This window comes from Coregonus lavaretus, assembly GCF_964263955.1.
Source record: "Coregonus lavaretus genome assembly, chromosome: 20".
In the NCBI taxonomy this organism is placed as follows: Eukaryota; Metazoa; Chordata; class Actinopteri; order Salmoniformes; family Salmonidae; genus Coregonus; species Coregonus lavaretus.
In genome coordinates, this window is record NC_140007.1 from 22,569,800 (window position 1) to 22,596,259 (window position 26,460).

General features: G+C 42.3%; 1 protein-coding gene across 1 annotated transcript in view; it reads right to left on the reverse strand.

The window, feature by feature from the left end:
* Nucleotides 1-26,460, reverse strand: part of cntn3a.1 (contactin 3a, tandem duplicate 1) — a gene marked incomplete at both ends in the record, with an annotated part of 90,129 nt that overhangs the window by 40,569 nt on the left and 23,100 nt on the right. The window contains 4 exons of the mRNA XM_084184167.1: nucleotides 8,920-9,104; nucleotides 10,699-10,801; nucleotides 11,061-11,264; nucleotides 19,282-19,377. Of these exons, the coding sequence (XP_084040293.1) occupies nucleotides 8,920-9,104; nucleotides 10,699-10,801; nucleotides 11,061-11,264; nucleotides 19,282-19,377 (588 nt within the window). The remainder of the gene's footprint in view (nucleotides 1-8,919; nucleotides 9,105-10,698; nucleotides 10,802-11,060; nucleotides 11,265-19,281; nucleotides 19,378-26,460) is intronic.

Here is a 26,460-nt window from a genome sequence, read left to right on the forward strand (position 1 = left end):
GTCACATGAATGACTACTGCCTTATCTTCCAGCTTGGCCTCAAAGCCATACGAAGCATACAATATGTATTTTTGTGCACCTTCAAGACATATGATATGTACCAATGGTCTAGACCAGGGGTGTCAAACGTACGGCCCGCGGGCCGGATCAGGCCCGCAAACGGGTTTAATCCGGCCCGCGAGATGATTAAAAAAAAACAAAAAAAAAACAACGAACAATTTAAGTATAAAAATGCGCTGCAATTTTTCAATAAAATTAACTGCTGTTCCAATTGCGTCCACTGGATGGCGCAATAGCAATTGTGTTAAGCAAGCAAACTGTTTATACCGGGGAAGAGCAAGTAGGTCAAGCACGTGCAGCCAATGAGCTACTTTGTTTTGCCCGCGATATTTATTACGGCTTCTACTTTTAACATTATGTGCTTTGGCACCCTCATTGCCCCAATATGTCTCTGTCAAAAAAGAGAAAAGTGGACGCAGAGTGCAGAGTGTTCCAAGAAAAATGGTCATCCTATTTAACCACGGAATTGAATGGGAAAGCTGTATGTTTGGTGTGTTCAGAGCATGTTGCAGTGCTGAAAGAATATAACCTTCGTCGCCACTATGTGAGTCTTCATGCCGACAAATATGACAACTTTCAAGGACAGCGAGATGAGAGAAGGTGAATGAACTGTTGGCGGGTCTGAAGAAACAGCAGTCTGTGTTTACTCACAGCCGAGACATCAGTGACGCTGCAGTGAAAGCTAGCTACCTCATTGCTAATGAAATCGCAGTGGCTTCAAAACCATTTAGTGAGGGTGAATTTGTAAAAACATGCATGATGAAGGCAGCGGAGATTGTGTGCCCTGAAAAGCGGCAGGCTTTTGCAAATATCAGCCTGACAAGAAACACAGTTGCAGACAGGATTTCCGATCTTTCAGTGGATTTGGACAGCCAGTTGAAGCAAAAAGTAAAGTCATTTATTGCGTTTTCGGTTGCAATTGATGAAAGCACAGACATTACAGATGTTGCACAACTGGCCATTTTTTCATCCGCGGAGTTGATGACACATTGACCGTCACCGAGGAGTTCGTGGAGTTGGTGCCGATGACAGATACAACGACAGCAGCTGATATTTTTACCGCACTCGTCGGCGCGCTGGACAGGGTCGGAGTGGACTGGTCCCGCGCTGTCAGCCTGGCTACAGATGGTGCGCCCTCAATGATCGGGAAAAAAGCAGGCGTTGTGACAAAGTTCAGAGAGAAAGTGCAATCTGCAAATGGAGGACGTGATTTTTGGACTTTTCACTGTATTTTGCACCAGGAGGCTTTGTGTTGCAAGTCATTAAAGATGGATAACGTCATGAAGGTGGTCATCCAAACTGTTAATTTCATCCGATCCAGAAGCCTGAATCACCGTCAGTTTGACAGCCTTCTCAGAGAGAAAGACCACATCTATGGCCTGCCATACCACACTGAGGTAAGATGGTTAAGCCGAGGTGCTGTGCTGAGGCGTTTCTTTGATTTACGAGAAGAAATTGAACAGTTCATGGAAGAAAAGGGCAAACCAGTGTTAGAATTTCATTCCGCAGAATGGATGCCGGACCTTGCATTTATGGTGGATGTTACAGAGCACCTGAATAACTTGAACAAACAGCTGCAAGGGCGCAACAAAGTTGTCACGCAGTATTATGACAGCATACGTTCTTTCAAGTTGAAGCTGTCATTGTGGGAGACGCAACTTGCCGGTGGTGATGCAGCTCACTTCCCCTGTCTGAAAAATGTGTGCGCGACCCAACATGTGGCAGACATGAAGCGGTTCAAAGATAAAATAACTGGACTGTTACGGGAGTTTGAGCAACGCTTTCAGATTTATGTTTATATGTTTTTATGTTGATGTGCTATTGTTTTTAATTGATTTTATTTTATTTGTATATTTAACCTATTCTTGACTCTGTGGTTCTTGCACTTGTTTGGGGAACAGGATTTCATTATTTGTATCTACATTTCTGCCTGAGAAATGACACCCTGATATAGTTCTGTCATCTGTGAAACAGTTCTGTTAATCACTGAGGCATTGTGTGTTTGTGTGTTCTTTTTCTTTAGAATGTTCAAATAAACTTGACGTGTTTTATGATTAATAGTGATGTTGTGCTTGTACTATTTTGGACACACTGTCCTCAGGCTCCAGCTTTATGTTGTATGTTGATCGTATTAAAACAAAGAAAACAATCTGAAGTTGTTGTTTTTAAGTTATATATACCATGATTTTTCCGGTCCGGCCCACTTGGGAATAGATTTTCCTCCATGTGGCCCCTGAGCTAAAATGAGTTTGACACCCCTGGTCTAGACTCTAGTTACTTTAGACAGAAATGAAAGTAGGGAGGTTGGTAGGAGAGGATGGGTGGGCCTACACTGCGACCGTCTAGCAATCCAAAGGTTGCGTGTTTGAGTCGTGTCAGTGACAACTATAGGATTTGAGCTAACCCTTCTCCAAACCCTTTTCCTAACCTTAACTTAATTCTCCTAACCTTTTCCATAAATTCTTCTAACCTTTGTCGATTTAGTTTCCTAAACTTTTACGTAAATTATCCTAACCTTTGTCGATAGTTCTCCTTACCACCAATATAAATTCTCCCTGTAATTGTCCTTTGTTGTTATGACGCAACAAGCAACCTGGTCTCAGAAAATGATGTATAATACTATATATCCTCCAAAAGTAATATAAGTTACATCATCCAATTCGTATATGCTATTTTATGACCGGGAAAGTCGTATGATACTATACGTTCTTTAATTCATATCATATTGTATGACCGCTATTCCATTCATAATGTGACCTAATGTAAAGTAACATATCATACTAAATGGAGAGTTTAAATAATACGTACCAAATCATACGAAGCCCTGAGACCAGGTAGTATCTTCCACAAGGACAGGGGCAGATTCATGGCCTTTGAGTCATCACATAAATACTGTATGCTGGCCAGGGGTCAAGGACACCTATTTGGTGTGTGTTTTTGTGCGTTTGTGTGTGGATGCGAGCAAGTTTGTAAACTAAGCTGCTGTTGTGTGATTTAGTAGATAACATACTGTAAGCATGCTGGGATAAACCTGGGAAAACAGACAACGACAAGAGTACTGCACCATGTCTACTACTAAGTTGAATCTATTATTGGAAGACTGTTCTGTAAATACTCCTGAGTGATTGATATACAGTATATTGTGTTGAATCATGATTGCTGTCATATTGTCATGTTGTACTTGTCTTTCTTGCTTAACGCTTGCATTTGTATTTTCTTACTAGCACTGATTTTTCTGATACTGTAGAAGTTTTATTGAAGAAGGTTTTTACTTGCAATGTCTATGTGGTTGTCTTACCTACCTTAGTTGATTGCACTGACTGTAAGTCACTCTGGATAAGAGCATCTGCTAAATTACCAAAGTGTAAATGAAAATGTAATGTGCATAAGGAATACCTCTAACTTTTACACCTGTCCAACATGCTTATTGTAGTGAGACTTTTTGAAGCACTACTCTGGAGGAGACTACACTCTTCAGAGATGTGTCCAAAAACGTACAATAGCACTCAATCAATCACTTAGATTTGGACTTAGTTGCAAAAAGGACTTGGGGTGTTTTATGTTGATGATTTATCTTTGTATTTCTTATCTCCTTTAACATAGGTTTGCTGAATTCATAGTCTGATGTGAATGTTTCTTGACAACCCTATAAGGGTGAAGAACTGTTTTGCAGCTTTTTGAAAGAATAATTATTTCTAAACAACCTTTCCTCAACTGTATTGCTTTTACAAAAGCCTACAGTATGATGAATGCACTGGGAAGAATCCAAGTCCCAACCATTGGAGAATTGAAAATGCATTACTGTATGAAGAAAATACAAAATGATAACCTCCCCAAGAATTACAAATGAGACCACCAAAGAGTAGGTAATGGAAGGGAGACACAACTGTGAGGCTACTTTTTAAGTTCATTTTATCCAAAAGCAGGCTTATTCATATGTCATCCAACCTGTGAAACAGGATCTTATTTAATACATTTAGTGGAACTTTGAAGGGCAATTAAGAACGAAATTGAAAGAGAGGCTGGGGATATGGGGATATTGTTCCTGTGCCAGCAGCAGGGGATGTTGTGCTTCATGTCCAGATCCCCCATATTGATTATCTTATTCCTCTATACAGCTGATGGATGCCCCACAAGCTCCTGTCTATGGGAGTTCAAAAGGAGATAACTGATTTTTATCACCTGGCAAGAGGCCAGTCATTGTAGCTGGGAGAAAGAACAGACGAAAAGCTTACAAGGACAAACAAGCCTCCACAATGCACCACTCAGAGCCGGAGAAAGTATCAAGACCATGTAAGGTTCTTGTCAAATTACAACATGTTTTGATCTACCCACAAGTACTGGGAAATGTATTATCATATTAAAGACATCACCTTTTGAATAAAAATCGGTAATTCATAATTTTATAGCCCAACCCTCTGTAAAGCCTTGTGGGTGTCACAACTTCCTCCGAAGCTGCCTCCTCTCCTTGTTCGGGCAGGCTTCGGCATTCGTCGTCACCAGCCTTCTAGCCACTGCCGCTCCTTATTTTAATCATTCCATTTGTTTTGTGTTGTTTATTACACACACCTATTCCCTCTGCACCCTTGTCTTTGTGTGTGATTGTTTATTGTGGTGGTTATTATAGCTCAGTGGAGCTATATTGTATTTTGTATCGCCGGGATATTCACCCGTGTGCCTTGTTTTCTCCAGTGCACCGTATTACCGCACTGGAGTGATTTACGTATTGCTGCGTACCGCTGTATTGCTCAATAAACCATGTATTCTGTGATTTACCCTCCTGCGCCTGACTCCGTCCAAAATCACCCACTACAGAATCACACACCCGACAGCATGAAGTCAGCAGGAGCAGGGAATATGCCTGGAGTTGTGGAGCGGGTCCGGGAGCATTCCAACATGTTAGCCAGCTTGGGCGAAACGATGGATCGGGTTCTCCATGTCGTCCAATGCCTGGAGAGGAGAGGACCCGATCCTTCGGGACCAGCTGAGTGACCGGATCCAGCTACCCACACCCCAGCGCCCAGAGGTATTCACCTATCCCGACCGAGGGAGTACGACGGCACAGAGGCCCGCTGCCAGGGATTTCTACTGCAGCTGGACCTATATTTTTCCACCATTAGCCCAGCTCCATCGGAGCGGGAGAAGGTGTCCGCCCTCGTCTCCTGCCTCTCTGGGAAAGCCCTGGAGTGGTCCAACACGGTCTGGAGTGAAGGAGGAGATGCGTTGGACAACTACGGGGAGTTCACTCGCCTCTTCCGGGCAGTCTTCGATCACCCTCCCGAAGGAAGAGAGGCGGGCGAGCGGCTGGTCCATCAGAGGCAGGGGACGAGGACCGCGCAGGACTTTGCCCTGGAGTTTAGAACTCTACCGGCTGGGTCCGGGTGGAACGAGCGGGCCCTCATCGACCGCTTCCGTTGCAGCCTGTGATAGGATGTCCGAAGGGAGCTAGCCTGCCGGGATACCACGTCGACTTTCAACCAGCTCGTGGACATGGCCATCCGGTTGGACAACCTGCTGGCTTCAAGAGGACGTCCTGGAAGGGACCTGCCCATTTCACCACCCCTCAACCTGGATTACATTCCGATGGAGCTGGGTGGTGCAGCGATCCGGGAGAACGGAGGACGACAGCTCCAGTTTCACTCGTGGCAAGAGAGGACACTCTGCTGCATGCTGTCGTCAGAGTTCTCCTGGGTCTGGAGGCGGCAGGCAGGGCACTCTCGCGTCACCCCAGGTAGCGCAAACCCACACTCATTCAGAGCCCTCTGCTGCGCACTTCACCATACACGTCACCTTCCCTGATTACACGGTAGTTCCCCAGTGTAAGGCGCTGGTCGATTCAGGCGCAGCTGGGAACTTCATGGACAGGTCATTAGCTAATAATCTATCTATCACATTGGTTCCCCTACCCATTCCATTGCCCATCAAAGCACTTGACAGTCGACCATTAGGGTCAGGTTATGTTAGGGAGGTTACAGCACCCGTCACGATGATTATGCAGGAAACCCATAAGGAGCAAATCACCTTTTTTATTATTGACTCCCCCGATTTCCCTGTTGTGTTGGGTCTTCCCTGGCTCACACTACACAACCCCACCTATTAATGGCCTCAGAGGGTTCTCACGGGTTGGTCGCGAGAGTGTCAGGGTAGGTGTCTAGCTGTTTCCGTTGGTGCAACCACTGTGGAAAGTCCAGACACTACCTCCACCGTGCGCATTCCCCCCGAATACCTTGACTTGGCGCACATGTTTTCCAAAACCTGACCGAGACCCCCAGACGTTCTGCTCCACCCAAGCTCCGCCCCTGTGCCTTCTTCTCTAAGAAGCTCAGCCCGGCGGAGCAGAACTATGTTGGTGATCGAGAGCTGTTGGCTGTTGGCTGTTGTCAGAGCCCTGATCGCGTGGAGGCACTGGCTCGAGGGGGCGAAACACCCTTTCCTCATCTGGACTGACCACTGTAACCTGGAGTACATCCGGGCAGCGAGGAGGCTGAACCCTCGCCAGGCCAGGTGGGCTTTGTTCTTCACTCGGTTTGATTTCACGTTGTCATACATACCAGGTACTAAGAACGTGAAGGCAGACGCACTGTCACGGCTGTACGACACAGAGGAGAGGCCCATAGACAACACATACTCCGGCCTCCTGCATTGTGGCGCCAGTAGTGTGGGCGGTGGACGCGGACATAGAGCGGGCGTTACACACAGAGCCATCTCCACCTCAGTGCCCAGCTGGGCTGCGGTACGTGCCGTCTCTTGTCCGTAATCGTCTTATCTATTGGGCACACACGTCCCCCTCCTCTGGTCACCCAGGTATTGGCCGTACAGTGTGCTGCCTGACCGGGAAGTACTGGTGGCCTACCTTGGCTAAGGATGTGAGGGTGTATGTCTCCTCCTGCTCGGTGTGCGCCCAGAGTAAGGCACCTAGGCACCTTCCAGCGGGTGGGTTACATCCCTTACCAGTTCCACAATCGCCATGGTCCCACCTGTCAATTGACTTCCTCACTGATCTTCCCCTCTCTCAGGGTAACACCACCATCCTGGTCGTTGTGGACTACTTTTCTAAAGCCTGCCGCCTCCTTCCTCTGCCCAGTCTCCCCACGGCCTTGCAAACTGCGGAAGCCCTGTTTACTCTTGTCTTCCGGCACTACGGGGTGCCAGAGGACATAGTGTCTGACCGGGGTCCCCAGTTTACATCCAGGGTCTGGAAGGCATGCATGGAACGTCTGGGGGTCTCGGTCAGCCTGACCTCTGGGTTTCACCCTGAGTCTAATGGGCAGGTGGAATGGGTGAATCAGGATATAGGTAGGTTCCTGCGGTCCTTCTGCCAGGACCGGCCGGGGGAGTGGTTGGTGTTCTTGCCATGGGCCGAATATGCCCAGAACTCTCTCCGCCACTCCTCCACTAACCTATCTCCATTTCAATGTGTTTTAGGTTATCAGCCGGTCCTGGCACCGTGGCATCAGAGCCAGACCGAAGCTCCTGCTGTGGATGATTGGTTCCGGCGTGCGGAGGAGACGTGGAACGCTGCCCACGTCCACCTCCAGCGCGCCGTGCGTCGCCAGAAGGCCAACGCTGACCGCCACCGCAGTGAGGCCCCGGTCTTTGTACTGGGAGATCGGGTCTGGCTCTTGACCTGGAATCTGCCCCTCCGCCTGCCCTGCCGGAAGCTGAGCCTGCGGTTTGTGGGGCCGTTCAAAGTCCTGAGGAGAGTAAACAAGGTTCCGAATAGGTTACTACTCCCTCCTCTGCCCCCTATGTCGTTGTGTGTGATTATTTATTGTGGAGGTCACTATAGCTCGGTGGAGCTATATTGTATTTTGTATCGCTGGGATATTCACCCGTGCGCCTTGTTTTCAACAGTGCACTGGAGTGTTTTACGCATTGCTGCTTACCGCTGTATTGCCGAATAAACCATTTATTCTGTGATTTACGCTCCTGCGCCTGACTCCGTCCAAAATCACACGCTACAGTGGGGATCCTTCAGTAATGCATAAACAATAAAATAATAGGTAGAAATACTGTAAAACCTTCAGAGTGGCCATTAAAAGCTTTCTCAGTAAATGGGCCATAAGTCCAGTCTGAGTGCGGAAGAATCACCTGGCCTTGAAGGGATATATAAATCTCTAAGGACACTACAGCCTCTCTTTAGCCTCTGGCACAGCTTGTCAAGAATGAAATATTGATAAAACCTTAATTTACAACCTCATTCCACTATATGATGCAGTTATATAGCCAGTAAAGAAAAAAAGTGTTGAACATTTGTAACATGCGGGATATGCACCCGGGTCTCCCACGGGAGCAACCAACATCTTAGACCATTAGACCAAGAGGAAATTCCCTCTTGGGCCGAGGGCAGACACTGGTTTTGAAGTTCGTAGGCGGGGCTACCTCATCACGTGACCATGACCGACTCATGTCCGTTACAGATTCACAACAAATATAACAGGAGAAGACATTTTACCTAAAACTATTTGCTAACTTTTTTCATCAAGCTATTTTACATAATACGGATAATTAATTACTTTTTCAGTTAATTCTTTACAGATATATACTGTAATATGACTGGAACAATTGTGCAACATCATGACATTGTGGACGCTATTTGCTACCTCATGATCTACAACAGTAGTAGGTAAGAGGATAGGATGAGTCTAATATTTTACAAATCTCTGAGAAAGTGGGAACTCAGCCTTGCTGCACCAGAATGTTCATAAAAAACCTCTTAAGAAAAGATGGTTTCTGAAAGAGAAGGGAAATTAAGTTGTGACTCCATCATGGTATACCAAATGAAGTGGCTCCATTGTTTTTTTCCCCAGTTGTTTTTCTTCACAACTCTACACAAAACCCCCAGTAACTCTTACCCACCGTAGAAAGAGAGCTTTCCTTTAGCCGAGTTCCTCCCTTTGGAGTTTTCGGCAACACATTCATACAGGCCTGCATCTTCCTGCTGGAAGTAGGGGATCTCGAGCACTCCGCTGGCCTTGTTCACGTCCACCTTTCGGCCAACTGCTACCCCATCCACTCTTCTCCAGCTAATGGTGGGAACTGGGCTAGTTACACACAATAATAGAGAATGCAATGTAAAAACCTGAATAGCACTTTTCAAGTGAATGTTTCTGTTTTTGTAAATGGGTTTATTTAACCGGCCAGTTGGACTGAAAATAGTTAATTGGCTGGAAGGATAATATGGAATGTGATTCGCTGATATTACAGCAAATTGAGGAAGGAGGGGCTGGTCTTTGAGAGGAGAAACCAGCCAGCAAATTAACTCTTCCCTGTCCAATGCTGTCTTGTCAATTAAATAAACACTGCTCTATAAATCATATCACACAGTGTGCTCAAGGCTTAACATCTTGTTAATTTTGTTTCATGACTAGTGTGATGGACCACAGCGTGTCTGCTTAGCAGTATAGCTTCCTCCCCATCTGGGTACACTGTTCGTACAATGGGTCGAACCAGGGTCCTCTGCCTCACAAACACACGTGACTGCCCACTTGACAACGTACTACCAAGTTGTACCAAGAAAAACCTAGCAATTCCACAACACAAGTGGAGTCATTTCAAGCTTCGGAGTAGAGCTGGGTGATATGGACAAAAAAGTAATATCATGATATTTTGCTCAATAACAATAAATATGTTTTTTTTATGCACAGTTACTTTCCATTAGTGGCAGTGCTCTAGACTAACTTTTTCCAGTGTCATTAAGAAGTAATGCAGGAAAGAACTTAGCTATTTCATCTAACATGTTCAGGGAATCCATGATTGATATTTTAATGTGCAACATGTCAAAATAGTATCCAGAATGATCAGATTTCGTTTGGGCTATTTAGAGATGAATTTGCCTGGATCTTCTATAACCTATGGACTATAGCCTACGTATATGCTATATACTTCATCACCTGAGGAAGTGGGAACTAAAAACACATTAGCTAGATTGCTAACTCTAAATATGATATTCTTGCTAGATAGCCATGTAATTGATCTAACAGTAAATGTAATGTCCTACAAAAACATTCCATTGGTAGGCCTATAGGCAGAGGTGTGGATTCGAGTCACAAAACATAGATTATTCAAGTCACAAATTTGTTGACTTGAGACTCGTCTTGATAGAAAATAAAATAACTTTAGACTTGACTTGCACTTGGAGCCTCAAGACTTGACTTGAGACTGATGACTTGGAAAACTGTTAATCAACACAGGTCAAGTGAGATAGCAGATTGCTGAACAGGGTGCAGCGCAATCGTCAAATTGTAGAGAGGATTTCCATTAGTAAATATGCAGCTCCAAAAATCTGCCGATCAAGAATATAAACTGTTTACTTTGCAAGCTAACCAGTAATAGGGCATCAAGCAACAATTGCTAGCATAGGCCTTCTGGTATTTTTTTAGGCTATGTCAAAATTGCTGGAAGCAGGTTAATGAACACTACCGTTGACCAAATAATGGTTTTAGAACCCAAAAAATCTGCAGGAACGTTGTGTAGCCTAATCACTGAAAATAACCGATGTAAGCAAAATTGTTTTGATAAGAGGAAGGCAATGTCGGTGTCTGTAATTTTCAGTTTATCGACCCAGCTCTACTGTGAAGTGAGTTTACGTTATGATCTTAAATCTGTTATTCTAGAGTGATACAGATTAGGACTTACTTTCCCAGTGCAAAACACTCCAGTTTGACAGTGGAACTCTTGGCCACAGGTATGATGTCGGGAAGCTGGATTTCAATCTTTGGCTCATATTCACCCATTACACCTAAAGGAGTATCAACAAACAGGTAATACACATAATACACATATAATTAACAAATCATTCAAAATGAGGCATTCCAGTTCAGGTGGGTGAGCTGTAATATTGGAAAGTGTATTTGTGGTTTGTTCGCTTATGTTATTTATTTACAAACCTCTTCACTGAAGAACACAATAATGTAAAAAATGATGATGTTACTGTTTGGAAATCGTGTAATGATACAGAATGTGTAATGTACACCAGTGGTACAGGTTGAGAGCCCTACCATCGATACGTAGCACTAAAGGGGTGGGGGGGCCTTGAATGCTACTTTTGGTGACTGTGTTGGTCACCACACAGGTGTAGTTGCCCACGTCTGATGGCTCCACCATGGCAATGTACAGGTTACCCGTCTTTTGAGATACGAAGCGACGAGTGTCTTGCATCACAAAGGATGGGTACTCATTAAAGATCCAGGTGAAGGTGAGCTCTGTGGAAAGAGGGGGGAGGTATAAATATATGAAGAGTTATATTCCAAAACGTTATATACAGTGAGTGAAAAAAGTATTTGATCCCCTGCTGACTTTGTGCGTTTGCCCACTGACAAAGAAATGATCTTTCTATAATTTTAATGGTAGGTTTATTTGAACAGTGAGAGACAGAATAACAACAAAAAAATCCAGAAAAACGCATGTCAAAAATGTTATAAATTGATTTGCATTTTAATGAGGGAAATAAGTATTTGACCCCCTCTCAATCAGAAAGATTTCTGGCTCCCAGGTGTCTTTTATACTGGTAACGAGCTGAGATTAGGAGCACACTCTTAAAGGGAGTGCTCCTAATCTCAGCTTGTTACCTGTATAAAAGACACCTGTCCACAGAAGCAATCAATCAGATTCCAAACTCTCCACCATGGCCAAGACCAAAGAGCTCTCCAAGGATGTCAGGGACAAGATTGTAGACCTACACAAGGCTGGAATGGGCTACAAGACCTTCGCCAAGCAGCTTGGTGAGAAGGTGACAACAGTTGGTGTGATTATTCGCAAATGGAAGAAACACAAAATAACTGTCAATCTCCCTCGGCCTGGGGCTCCATGCAAGATCTCACCTCGTGGAGTTGCAATGATCATGAGAACGGTGAGGAATCAGCCCAGAACTACACAGGAGGATCTTGTCAATGATCTCAAGGCAGCTGGGACCATAGTCACCAAGAAAACAATTGGTAACACACTACGCCGTGAAGGACTGAAATCCTGCAGCGGCCGCAAGGTCCCCCTGCTCAAGAAAGCACATATACATGCCTGTCTGAAGTTTGCCAATGAACATCTGAATGATTCAGAGGAGAACTGCGTGAAAGTGGTGGTCAGATGAGACCAAAATCGAGCTCTTTGGCATCAACTCAACTCGTGTTTGGAGGAGGAGGAATGCTGCCTATGACACCAAGAACACCATCCCCACCGTCAAACATGGAGGTGGAAACATTATGCTTTGGGGGTGTTTTTCTGCTAAGGGGACAGGACAACTTCACCGCATCAAAGAGACGATGGACGGGGCCATGTACTGTCAAATCTTGGGTGAGAACCTCCTTCCCTCAGCCACGGCATTGAAAATGGGTCGTGGATGGGTATTCCAGCATGACAATCACCCAAAACACACGGCCAAGGCAACAAAGGAGTGACTCAAGAAGAATAACATTAAGGTCCTGGAGTGGCCTAGCCAGTCTCCAGACCTTAATCCCATAGAAAATCTGTGGAGGGAGCTGAAGGTTCGAGTTGCCAAACATCAGCCCCGAAACCTTAATGACTTGGAGAAGATCTGCAAAGAGGAGTGGGACAAAATCCCTCCTGAGATGTGTGCAAACCTGGTGGCTAAGTACAAGAAACTTAATAATATAATAATAACTACAAGAAACCTCTGACCTCTGTGATTGCCAACAAGGGTTTTGCCACCAAGTACTAAGTAATGTTTTGCAGAGGGGTCAAATACTTATTTCCCTCATTAAAATGCAAATCAATTTATAACATTTTTGACATGCGTTTTTCTGGATTTTTTTGTTGTTATTCTGTCTCTCACTGTTCAAATAAACCTACCATTAAAATTATAGACTGATCATTTCTTTGTCAGTGGGCAAACGTACATAATCAGCAGGGGATCAAATACTTTTTTCCCTCACTGTATATGTGGTTTTTTTCTCACTATCTAATCATGGCATGGTGTTCAATTTGTTTAAAATCTATCACTTGATGATTTGTGAAGAAATTAATTTGTTCAAAACTGTTCAACTATTGTCTTTCTCTCTCTGGGTCAACCACATTTCATGCACTGCAGTGCTAGCTAGCTGTAGCTTATGCTTATAGCACTAGATTTATTCTATGATCCTTTGATTGGATGGACAACATGTCAGTTCACACTGCAAGAGCTTTGATAGGTTGGAGGATGTCCTCCGGAAGTCGTCATAATTACTGTGTAAGTCTATGGAAGGGGTTGAGAACCATGAGCTTCCTAGGTTTTGCATTGAAGTCAATGTACCCAGAGGATGACGGAAAATAGCTGTTCTCTGGCTACACCATGGTGCTACCCGACAGAGTGCTGTTGTCATTGCAAAACATTGTGTTTTAATCAGTTATTTGGTGACATGAGAATATATTTGATATAGTTTTATCTAAAAAAGTATCCTTTTTTTAATGTTTCACTATTTTTATTTGTATGAAATTCACTGAGTAGTCTGATCCTCCCCTTCCTCCTCTGAGGAGCCTCCACTGAGTCAATGTTCTTCATAGGTCCTGAAGGGCTGCAGTGTGTGGCTTTTTGAGTCCTGAGTAGATCTAGCTAGCGTCGTAGTATATCCCTCAGGATAGATTGCTCTGGACCAAGTTGTTTCCCTGTCCCAAAAGCAATCATTCCTGTTGGTAAAGCCTGTTTAATAGATTACTCTGCAGTGTAGTATTGGGAATAATTGTGAAATGAGCTGTGCTCTCATTAAATGAATGAGTGGAATGGTATCAAATACATCAAACACATAATTTCCATGTGTTTGATGCCATTCCATTTGCTCCGTTCCAGACATTATTATGAGCCGTTCTCCCCTCAGCAGCCTCCTGTGATTTACAGAGACGAGTTCCAATCTAGTGATTGCTTGACTATTATTTGGAGAGTGGTATGTAAGTATGGCCAAAGTTAAAGTATGTAATTATTGCATTTACATTCATCAATGAACAATTGCATTGTTTATATTACATCCCATGTATTCGGTTCCTACAACTGTTGCCATAAGCACATTAGTATTGATTAACTTTTTATGTAGTGCTTATGATTGCATCCCAATACTATTACAGTAGGCCTACACATTTAATGTAGGTATGTAGCTAGGTACCCAGTACACTGCTTATGTTGAATAGATAAATACACATTTGTAGTATAGGGCCCCCTTTGAGCATCACCTTGGTATTCATGACTTGTAGCATCAAGGTTTGATACATCTGCTGCAGAGATACAGGCGTACAATCTTCTTCACCTATTAATAATACATTCAGTGCTCATCCTGACAAGTCTATGCATTTTTTATGTTTGTTTTTTGAAACAACATTATCCAAACGTGCGAGGGGGTGACAAACAGGAATAAGAGGAACTAAAAGGTTACTAATTGACTAGTTAAAGCAGGAGCAGTGTGCTGAGTCACTCCAGAACTTCTGTGGTTAGTCAATAATGCACCATGGACTGACATGGATTGACAGGGTTTCCTTTGTGGTTCCATTTAGCTGATGTATTATGAAAAGCGGCTTCAATTTCCTTTTGATGGTTTGAGGATGGATAAATATTAAACTGCAGGTACTGCTAGTACTTGGTTGCACAGCCTTTGGCCACAACCTGGTCTCAGAGCATTTCGTATTATTTTTTATCCAAGACACTCCTTTTAGTATGATATGTTACGTTTCGTATGGTTTGTATTAATTTGTGGATGTCCATCACCCATTTCGTATGATATGTTACGAATTACAAATCGTATTATATGTTACAAATTTGAAAAACTTAGAATATGTTACGAATTTTAAAAACGTACTATATGTTAAGTATTTGCAAAACGTATGAACGTTACGAATTCTAGCTAGGTTGCTAGGCGGCTAATGTTAGCTAGCTGGCTAACGTTAGCTAGGCTAGGGGTTAGGGTTAGAGATTTGGGTTAAGGTTAGGGTTAGGTGAAGGGTTAGCTAAAGGGTTAAGGTTAGGGTTAGGGGGAGGGTTAGCTAACATGCTAAGTAGTTGCAAAGTAGCTAAAAAGTTGTAAGTAGTTGAAAAGTTGCTAATTAGCTAAAATGCTAAAGTTGTCCATGATGAGATTCGAACTATTTAGTCAGCCACCAATTGTGCAAGTTCTCCTACTTAAAAAGATGAGAGGCCTGTAATTTTCATCATAGGTACACGTCAACTACGACAGACAAAACAAGATTTTTTCTCTCCAGAAAATCACATTGTAAGATTTTTAATGAATTTATTTGCAAATTATGGTGGAAAATAAGTATTTGGTCAATAACAAAAGTTTCTCAATACTTTGTTATATACCCTTTGTTGGCAATGACACAGGTCAAACGTTTTCTGTAAGTCTTCACAAGGTTTTCACACACTGTTGCTGGTATTTTGGCCCATTCCTCCATGCAGATCTCCTCTAGAGCAGTGATGTTTTGGGGCTGTCACTGGGCAACACGGACTTTCAACTCCCTCCAAAGATTTTCTATGGGGTTGAGATCTGGAGACTGGCTAGGCCACTCCAGGACCTTGAAATGCTTCTTACGAAGCCACTCCTTCGTTGCCCGGCGGTGTGTTTGGGATCATTGTCATGCTGAAAGACCCAGCCACGTTTCATATTCAATGCCCTTGCTGATGGAAGGAGGTTTTCACTCAGAATCTCACGATACATGGCCCCATTCATTCTTTCCTTTACACGGATCAGTTGTCCTGGTCCCTTTGCAGAAAAACAGCCCCAAAGCATGATGTTTCCACCCCCATGCTTCACAGTAGGTATGGTGTTCTTTGGATGCAACTCATCATTCTTTGTCCTCCAAACACGACGAGTTGAGTTTTTACCAAAAAGTTATATTTTGGTTTCATCTGACCATATGACATTCTCCCAATCCTCTTCTGGATCATCCAAATGCACTCTAGCAAACTTCAGACGGGCCTGGACATGTACTGGCTTAAGCAGGGGGACACGTCTGGCACTGCAGGATTTGAGTCCCTGGTGGCGTAGTGTGTTACTGATGGTAGGCTTTGTTACTTTGGTCCCAGCTCTCTGCAGGTCATTCACTAGGTCCCCCCGTGTGGTTCTGGGATTTTTGCTCACCGTTCTTGTGATCATTTTGACCCCACGGGGTGAGATCTTGCGTGGAGCCCCAGATCGAGGGAGATTATCAGTGGTCTTGTATGTCTTCCATTTCCTAATAATTGCTCCCACAGTTGATTTCTTCAAACCAAGCTGCTTACCTATTGCAGATTCAGTCTTCCCAGCCTGGTGCAGGTCTACAATTTTGTTTCTGGTGTCCTTTGACAGCTCTTTGGTCTTGGCCATAGTGGAGTTTGGAGTGTGACTGTTTGAGGTTGTGGACAGGTGTCTTTTATACTGATAACAAGTTCAAACAGGTGCCATTAATACATGTAACGAGTGGAGGACAGAGGAGCCTCTTAAAGAAGAAGTTACAGGTCTGTGAGAGCCAGAAATCTTGCTTGTTTGTAGGTGACCAAATACTTATTTTCCACCATAATTTGCAAATAAATTCATTAACAATCCTACAATGTGATTTTCTGGAATTTTTTTTCTCAAAAATACTTTTTTTCCCCACTGTATGTAACTATACAAAACATAATATATCATACTAATTTTAGTTCAATCAGGCTTTCTTGTGTCTCCTTCAGCAGGGGGGTCTTCCTATGTTTACCAATGGTTGCTTTTGCTGGCACTGGGGGCCTTGAACGTGTGCAAGACATCATGAAATCAGCAGATTATCAAGGCATTTTGGAGTGCAATGTTCAACCCAGTGTCCAACAACTGAGACTCAGTTGAAGGTTATGGGGGAGGTTCGATAACAGAGACTTAGTTGTTGGATACTGGGTTGAACATTGCACACCAAAACACCTTGATAATCTGGTGATTTCATGATGTCTTGCACACGTTCAAGGCCCCCTGTACCAGAGCCAGCAAAGCAACCCCACAGCATTATTGAACCTCCCCCATGTTTGATTGTAGGGTAGGGGTTATTTTCTTTGAATGCTTCCTTTGGTCGTTGGTAAACATAGGAAGACCACCCTGCTGAAGGACACACAAGAAAGCCTATTGAACTTCTCAAAAACCCACCTAAACAAGCTTAAATCCTGGGGAAATGTTCTGTTGAGCAATGAAACTAAATTAGAGCTCTTTGGCAATACAGTTCACAAACCCAAATTAAGCATTCAATTAAAAAAACACCCTCCCTACAATCAAACATCGGGAGGTTTGAGTATGCTGTGGGGTTGCTTTGCTGCCTCTGGTATTAGGGGCCTTGAATGTGTGCAAGGCATCATGAAATCAGCAGATTAACCCAGTGTCCAAAAACTGGGTCTCCATTGAAGGTTGTGGGTCTTCCATCAGGACAATGATCCCAAACGCACATCAAAAAGCAACCAGAAATGGTTGAAGAAGACTCACTGGACTGTTCTAGTGTGGCCAGCGAAGAGTCCAGATCTAAATCATATCCAAAACCTATGGCAAGATCTGAAAACAGCAGTTGGTGGGTGGCACCCCTCAAACACTGAATAATTAGAGCAGTTTGCTGTTGAAGTGTAGAAAGGTGCAGCAAGCTCATTGATGGCTACAAAAAGCATTTGTTGGCATTTATTTTGGCTAAAGGCTGTGTATGTAACAAAAGTACTAGCTCCAGGGTGCCAATAATAAATGCAAGGGTGCCAGTATATTTGGCCACAACTGTATATGGCATTGTTTCATACAGGTATATCATATTTGATAGAGGATAAAATCTGCAAGCCATGTGTGTAGCTTGCTAGCTACCTTGATTTGTGTCAGGAGAACAAGTGATTTCATCCTTGAGTAAATCTAAAAGGTCTAGTTCCATTAGGAAAAGGAGGTCAGGTGCATTAGGTCTGGGTCTGAACACAGACATCCAGATAGACACTCAGAGAGCAGTAGAGGACATGAGTGCAGACAGGCAGGCACCCTAATGCACAGGCTCTGAAAAAAAGAAAAAGAGTGCCACCGTGATTTCTCTTTAACTCTGTATAGCATCTTGGGTCTTGGCCACACTCAAATCCCAAAGCCTTCTCGAGGCATTTCTAGTTAATCATTAACCCTCTGAGCGCCGGAATTCTATAATTACTAGAATGGCCATGTCTGACATTTTGACTGTTGATATTTAAATTGTGTAAATATTCCATAATAAATAATACATTGCAAAATGAATGCATTTATTATGTTAAAATAGGCCATAAGAAACCTCAAGACACCAAATGTAAATTGTAATCAGTCAGAAAATGTATTAATTGATCCAGAAGTGCATAGATTGTAAATACTAAAATAAGAAGATAGTGTATTTTCTGACTGTAAGACAACAGTTGCCTGCACAGCTTGGAATAGTTTACTATCCCAATTCCTCTCAGACCAGCTTGAGCACATCCAAATGTGTGCTTGCCGCATCATCCTGGGCACTGCATATGTGAGGTACATGGATGCACTGGAGACACTGGCACTGCAAACACTTGAAGAGCAAAGAGAGCAGCTGTGCCTGGATTTTGCAATCTCTCTCTACAAGTCCCCCTTCCGTGACTGGTTACTTGCTTGTTGAGGACAAGTGACAGGCAGAACCACCTGCAGCACCCACCTCCTCTATGTTCCACAGGCCAGGACTTAGAGATAAAATAAATCCCCCATACCCAACTTCTGTCTTCTTATCTAAATTGTGTGTAATTGTTTATTTTCTGATTATATCCCATGTATTTCAGTAGCTGTTTCCATCCAATTGCCGAAAAATTTTAACGCAAATATTCTAAAATCTGCATTTGCGCATTTTCCCACCGGAGCTGTGTTTCCATCAGACTGACTTGTTGCGGATAAAAGTTGTGCGTGATGACGTAGTGCACATAAAAAGCACTTTTGCACTTACATTTCCATGTACCGAATAAAAAGCAAGAGTTCAATGTGTTTCCATTGCATTTTTCAAACAATGGTTTTGGGATAAATTGCATACTTGCCCAATCTGGTTTTGGCGCATGCCCTCTAGACAACAGTTCGCTGATAAAGTGGACAGGGTAGGTTATATTGATGAGATATGGAAGAGCAAGATACTTTTTATTTGATAATTGCCAGCCAAGCACCGATCATCATCCCACCAGCATTCATTTAATACCCATGCTATTTATTGATTTATTGTAGGCCTACATATGACTTATGGAAATAGTTTGCCACTTAAACAAGTTTTCAGTTGGTCCTTTCACAGTCATTAGGTGTTTCGCAAAGGCTTTCTTACCTCCAGAGTGGGGTGGTGGGCCACATAGTAGGACCACTCCTTGGCCCTCACGAACCCTCACTGGACTTCGACTCTGTGTCTTGAAATTCTCCAAGTCTGTTTCAGAAAGACAAAGGGAATAAGCCAAAATGATCAAGCAGTATTCTACTGAATTTATGAAGCAATGGCAATAGCCATTATTGCCATTATCTAACCCATTATTGACATAGTAGTTAATCGATCATCGGTAGTGTGGAACTCCATGCAGTGACTTGACATTATACAATTTGATATAGCCCCAAACACAGGTCATGTATTTTTGTCTAATACTCCCTTTTAACAGTGAGTCATTGATTATTCTAACGACTACAATTTAATATTTTGGAACACTAATTTTACTATATTATTATATTAATATATAATAATTTATTATTCTAGCTCCTATGTAATATATTGAGCCTCTACCTTATTGGGTTAAATGGCAGTATCCGACACCTTTGGACAACTTTGAGAGACAACAATTTCTGCCCGTGTACTTACAGAACTGTTCAATCCCAAGCACCTCCGGCATGCGGAAAGCCCTTCCTCAAGTATAAGTCACACATGAGTGATTTTAATTGAAACTATGTATTGTTATCACTTTCTGTGTTTCATTCATTGCGTTCCTCATTGCACACGGTCCAGCAACAATTAAACGGCTTTGAGATTGAAATAGCATGTGTATGGCAACCAATTACTTGTTGACAACCTGCTCTGCTGTTGTTGCTCTTGTAGATTTCTAAGAACCTATACTGCAAAATAGCAAACCAATGTAACCTATAGTGCCATAATCAAGAGAGAATGTAAATAGAAAGAATACTAATTCCCCATGATTACATGAACTTAATGAGAATACTGCCTCAATTAACTGATTCATTTGAGAAGTCTGTATAATATTGGAGGGCTATGTCAGCATGTCTGGATGATGCTTCAGGGACATCTGTGCCCCACCTAAGCAAGATTTATGAGAAACACTTCTAGATCGATTCTAAGTCTTGAATAACATGGGTGATTAGTTCTGCTTTAGGAAGCAGTGTAAATTGGGAATAACAGAGCCCACTGATTTATTAAAAGTATAGCGAGGTCAGGTACAGTAATGAATGTCCTCAAGGCTATGGGATAACTTTGTTATAAAGGCCTGTTTTTCTTATTTCCCATATTCTTTAACCTGTCAACATACATTTAGACATTTACATTGTTTAGGCTGTCCAATTAAAACAACGTGTGTTTCTATTTTTAAACAGGTGCACAAGTATTCAGCATTTGAGAGGCATGATTAGGTGGATTTGAAAAACAACCAAATCTTAAGAGGCCACTGAAATTACTTTGTTAAAGAAAGTCATTGCTATCATCAAAGTTATCTTTCCCTATCCCTTTCCCTATCCCTGATTTATAACAACATGTCCTGTGTATTCAGAACTAACAAGGTTTAAGAACTAACTGAACACAGTATATAATTACAAAAAATATTAACGCTTAAAATATAACTTTCTCAAAGTGAGTATTAAAATAAATATTTATTTTACAAAGAATCACTGAAACTAGGTGCATACTGTACAGTGCCTTGCAAAAGTATTCATCCCCCTTGGCGTTTTTCCTATTTTGTTGCATTACAACCTGTAAATTAAATGGATTTTTATTTGGATTTCATGTAATTGACATACACAAAATAGTCCAAATTGGTGAAGTAAAATGAAAAAAATTACTTCTTTAAAGAAATTCAAAAGAATAAATAACGGAAAAGTGGTGTGTGCATATGTATTCAGCCCCTTTGCTATGAAGCCCCTAAATAAGATCTGGTGCAACCAATTACCTTCAGAAGTCACATAATTAGTTAAATAAAGTCAACCTGTGTGCAATCTAAGTGTCACATGATCTCAGTATATATACACCTGTTCTGAAAGGCCCCAGTCTGCAACACCACTAAGCAAGGGGCACCACCAAGCAAGCGGCACCATGAAGGCCAAGGAGCTCTCCAAACAGGTCAGGAACAAAGTTGTGGAGTACAGATCAGGGTTGGGTTATAAAAAAACATCTGATACTTTGAACATCGTACGGAGCACCATTAAATCCATTATTAAAAAATTGAAAACTCACTAACTGTAAGTCGCTCTGGATAAGAGCGTCTGCTAAATGACTAAAATGTAAAATGTAAATGAAAGAATATGGCACCACAACAAACCTGCTAAGAGAGGGCCGCCCACCAAAACTCACGGACCAGGCAAGGAGGGCATTAATCAGAGAGGCAAAAAAGAGACCAAAGATAACCCTGAAGGAGCTGCAAAGCTCCACAGCGGAGATTGGAGTATCTGTCCATAGGACCACTTTAAGCAGTACACTCCACAGAGCTGGGCTTTACGGAAGACTGGCCAGAAAAAAGCCATTGCTTAAATAAAAAAATAAGCAAACACGTTTGGTGTTCACCAAAAGGCATGTGGGAGACTCCCCAAACATATGGAAGAAGGTACTCTGGTCAGATGAGACTAAAATTTAGCTTTTTGGCCATCAAAGAAAACGCTATGTCTGGCGCAAGCCCAACACCTCTCATCACCCCGAGAACAGCATCCCTACAGTGAAGCATGGTGGTGGCAGCATCATACTGTGGGGATGTTTTTCATCGGCAGGGACTGGGAAACTGGTCAGAATTGAAGGAATGATGGATGGCGCTAAATACAGGAAAATTCTTGAGGGAAACCTGTTTCAGTCTTCCAGAGATTTGAGACTGGGACGGAGGTTCACCTTCCAGCAGGACAATGACCCTAAGCATACTGCTAAAGCAACACTCGAGTGGTTTAAGGGGAAACATTTAAATGTCTTGGAATGGCCTAGTCGAAGCCCAGACCTCAATCCAATTGAGAAACTTAAAGATTGCTGTACACCAGCGGAACCCATCCAACTTGAAGGAGCTGGACCAGTTTTGCCTTGAAGAATGGGCAAAAATCCCAGTGGCTAGATGTGCCAAGCGTATAGAGACATACCCCAAGAGACTTGCAGCTGTAATTGCTGCAAAAGGTGGCTCTATAAAGTATTGACTTTGGGGGGTGAATAGTTATGCACGCTCAAGTTCTCAGTTTTGTTGTCTTATTTCTTCTTTGTTTCACCCCAAAAAATATTGTGCATCTTCAAAGTGGTAGGTATGTTGTGTAAATCAAATTATACAAACCCCCAAAAATTCCATTTGAATTTCAGGGAACAAAATAGGAAAAATGCCAAGGGGGGGGGGGGGGGGGGGGGGGGTGAATAGTTTCGCAAGCCACTGTATATGAGCAGTATTTCCCAATAGCACCTACCAACATTACTACACCATTGTGAATTACAACATCTGAAGTAAATAAACGATCAATATTCTCATAGTGTGAAACGCAAATGAGCTGGACACACTAAAGCCAGCCGTGCCTGACAAACCAAACTGTTCTGCAACCCCTGGATTATTTTGTCAAGCCTATCAAAGATATACTTCTGTGTGCTTTTTCATGGCCTAATTCAAGTTATTTTGAGTGCTTTCAGGTCCGTGAAATTGGATGTGAATTAGCATTTTGGTTTGCCCCATTGTGACTTAATGCAATGAATTAGAGGAGATTGTATCAAAAGAGAATGTGAGCAGGTTTTTTGTTGTGATGTGAACGAGAGCACTAACCAACAGCCATGGCTTGTCCTTCACAGTTATTTAATATTGAGTCATATTACTGTAGAAAGTACCACTCAAACCACTTTCATACCCTAAAATGTAAATGTTATACCGCTTTGTATAGTTTATATGATATGATACTGTTCCCATCTCCTCAATGCTCTATGTTCTGCTCATTCAAAAAGTGAGCAACACACAATTTTGCAGTGAGATATTACAAGTCTGAGACACTTTACACCAGGGATAATCAACTCTTACCCTACGAGGTCAAGAGCCTGCTGGTTTTCTGGTCAACCTGATAATTAATTGCACCCACCTGGTGTCCCAGGTCTAAATCAGTCTCTGATTAGAAAAAATGCTGTGGAACTGACTTTGAGGTCCAGAGTTGAGTTTGAGAGATTTACACTATGACATCAAAAACGTTCAGTGAGAAACTCTTTACAATTGCTCTCTAGCATTGTGTGATAAATTGCTGTTAAAAAATATATATATGTTTGAAATGCAGGTAGCTAGAGCCCTGATATATTTTGAACAGGCCAAGACTGTGAGTGCTGTTCATGTCCCCACTCTCTGATTGCTATAAAACCAAATAAGGATGTAATTTTCACCTGAGGCGAATGTGTGGAAGTTATAAAAGGGACTTGATAGAAATGAAGGAAGGTGTTTGTTAAAAACAAGAGATAGAAATCAGATCTACTTGTGAAATAGATAGGATTGTAATGTCAGACAGACACTGGAAAACAAATATGCTAATTATGTGCAATTGTGAGGCAGAACTAAAGAAGTGATATGAAATCTGAAGCACCTAAGATACAAGATAATTGCATCCTGTGCAGTTTCTTAAATACAGTTATTTCACCATTCAATAATTAAGCACAGAGCTAAACCCTAGCGATGATCTGAAAACAACATTGCATCTTGGGTACATATTAAAAGGATATTCCTGTAATATGGCAGTTACAATCTGTAGCGTAATGTTATATCTTACCACAGCAGAGTCAAGAGCCTTTCAATTATAAAAATCCCAAAGAGATTACAGAATTAAATCTGCCCCTATAACGAGTGAGATTATTCCAGTGGACACAACAGACGAGCAGAGGCTTTAAAAAAATTTCACCACAGTATTGTCAGTGGAATCATCAACCTTTAAAAGTTTTGACATTTTAAGCTCATATTAGATGGTGAAAGATAGTCCACAGCTTACATGGCTCAGCCCACAGGATAGTGGTGGATGAAGGGCTGCCATGCATCCGTAACACATTCACTCTTTGTGCCTATATTTTTATAATAATATATATATTTGTCCTATTTCACACATGTACAAGTGTGTATTAATACACATAGTGTGAATTGGAAATGTGTTTGCATATCCCAACTCCCCTAAGACACACTCAGAGAGTGGGGTCATGGCCAGGGTCACCATTGTCCAGCAGCCCTGGAGCAATTAGGGTTAAGTGCCTTGCTTAAGGGCACATTAACAGATTTTTCACCTTGTCGGCTATGGATGTAGAACTAGTAACCTTTCGGTTACTGGCCCAACGCTCTAATGCCTAGGCTACCTGCCACCCTATATATTATATATTATACATGGATATCTTACTAGATAGGGAACACATTTAAAAATGTAATCTTGGTAACGCTGAGCAAGCAAAATACCAATTAAAAGACCAACTTCAAGAGCTTATGTGCCTGCAAATTAATATTTTAAACCAATGCTTTTCATGGTCCAACTGCATCATGTGCAACATCTACAGTGGGTTCCAAAATGATTGACACCTTTGTTAAAGATGAGCAAAAATGACTGTATAAGATAAATCATTCAAATATTGAGAAAAAGTATTACTTGTTAAACAAAATCTCTTTCTCTGAGCAATTGTATTATACTGAACAAAAATATAAACACAACATGCAACAATTTCAAAGATTTTACTGAGTTACAGTTCATATATGGAAATCAGTCAATTGAAATAAATTCATTAGGCCCTAATCTATGGATTTGACATGACTGGGAATACAGATATGCATCTGTTGGTCACAGATTGTCGTGCCATTCATCTGCCGCCATCACCTCATGTTTCAGCATGATAATGCGCTCATGTCGCAAGGATCTGTACACAATTCCTGGAAACTGAAAATGTCCCAGTTCTTCCATGGCCTGCATACTCACCAGACATGTCACCACCCATTGAGCATGTTTGGGATGCTCTGGATCGACGTGTACGACAGCGTGTTCCAGTTCCCGGCAACATCCAGCAACTTCGCACAGCCATTGAAGAGGAGTGGGACAACATTCCACAGGCCAAAATTAACAGCCTGATCAACTCTACGCGAAGGAGATGTGTCGCGCTGCATGAAGCAAATGGTGGTCACACCAGATACCGACTGGTTTTCTAATCCACACGCCTACCTTTTTATTCCCAGGCATGTGAAATCCATACACTCTTAGAAAAAAGGTGCTATCTAGAACTTAAAAGGGTTCTTCGGCTGTCCCCATAGGAGAACCCTTTGAAGAAAACGTTTTGGTTCCCAGTAGAACCATTTTGGTTCCAGGTAGAACCCTTTACACAGAGGGTTCTACATGGAACCCAAAATAGTTCTACCTGGAACCAAAAAGGGTTCACCTATGGGGATAGCCAAAGAACACTTTTGGAACCCTTTTGTAAGAGTGTAGATTAGGGCTTAATTTATTTATTTAAATTGACTGATATCTTTATATGAACTGTATATGAACTCAGTGAAATCTTTGAAATTGTTGCATGTTGCGTTTATATTTTTGTTCAGTATATGTTACATCTTTGTGACATTACATCCTATTTTATAAACATTAAATAATAAAAAAACAAAGCCTCAAAGCCTTTTGAGCACTGAGAGGGCCAAAAAAGCACTCCAGGCACTTCTGGTCTTGTCCAAGTCTCTTACAAATGACATGATACAGACTTTCAAAAAGGCTTCTCCCGAATTAATTATTCCCCTGACCCGGCACCGTTCAATCATTCCGCAGGATTAATTAAGTTATACCAAGAGCAATAAATAAGATGGATGACACATCACAGCAGATACTTGTCCTTGTCAGTTGACAAAAGCCACAGGTCCCAGGTCAGAGCCAGGCAATGGATAAGACCAATCACAATGACATACAGTGCATGTCAGACCTCGAAAATTGGTAGGAAATATGAATATGATACACTGCCTGGTGTAGACATTTGGTGTCAGCAGTGGGATCCATTTGAATGTGATATACTGCTTTGTGGGGACTCGTGACTCAAATGCACCCATTAGAAGCCAGCTAAATACCTAGGGTGCTCTCACAAGGATCATCCCTAGGTCTGCTAGCAGGAAACAGACGTCAGAATTCAATCTGGATGCACCATCTGTTCTCAGAGGTCCACGCTGTCATTTTAGATGGTATGCCCATCAGAGCCGAGGCCCTGAGTTTACCTTGCCATCAGAGATTCTGAAGACTTGAGTATTATAAAATGTGATAGATGAAGACTGTAAAAGATCAGTTATATAGCTTCTGTCAAGGCCCCCGA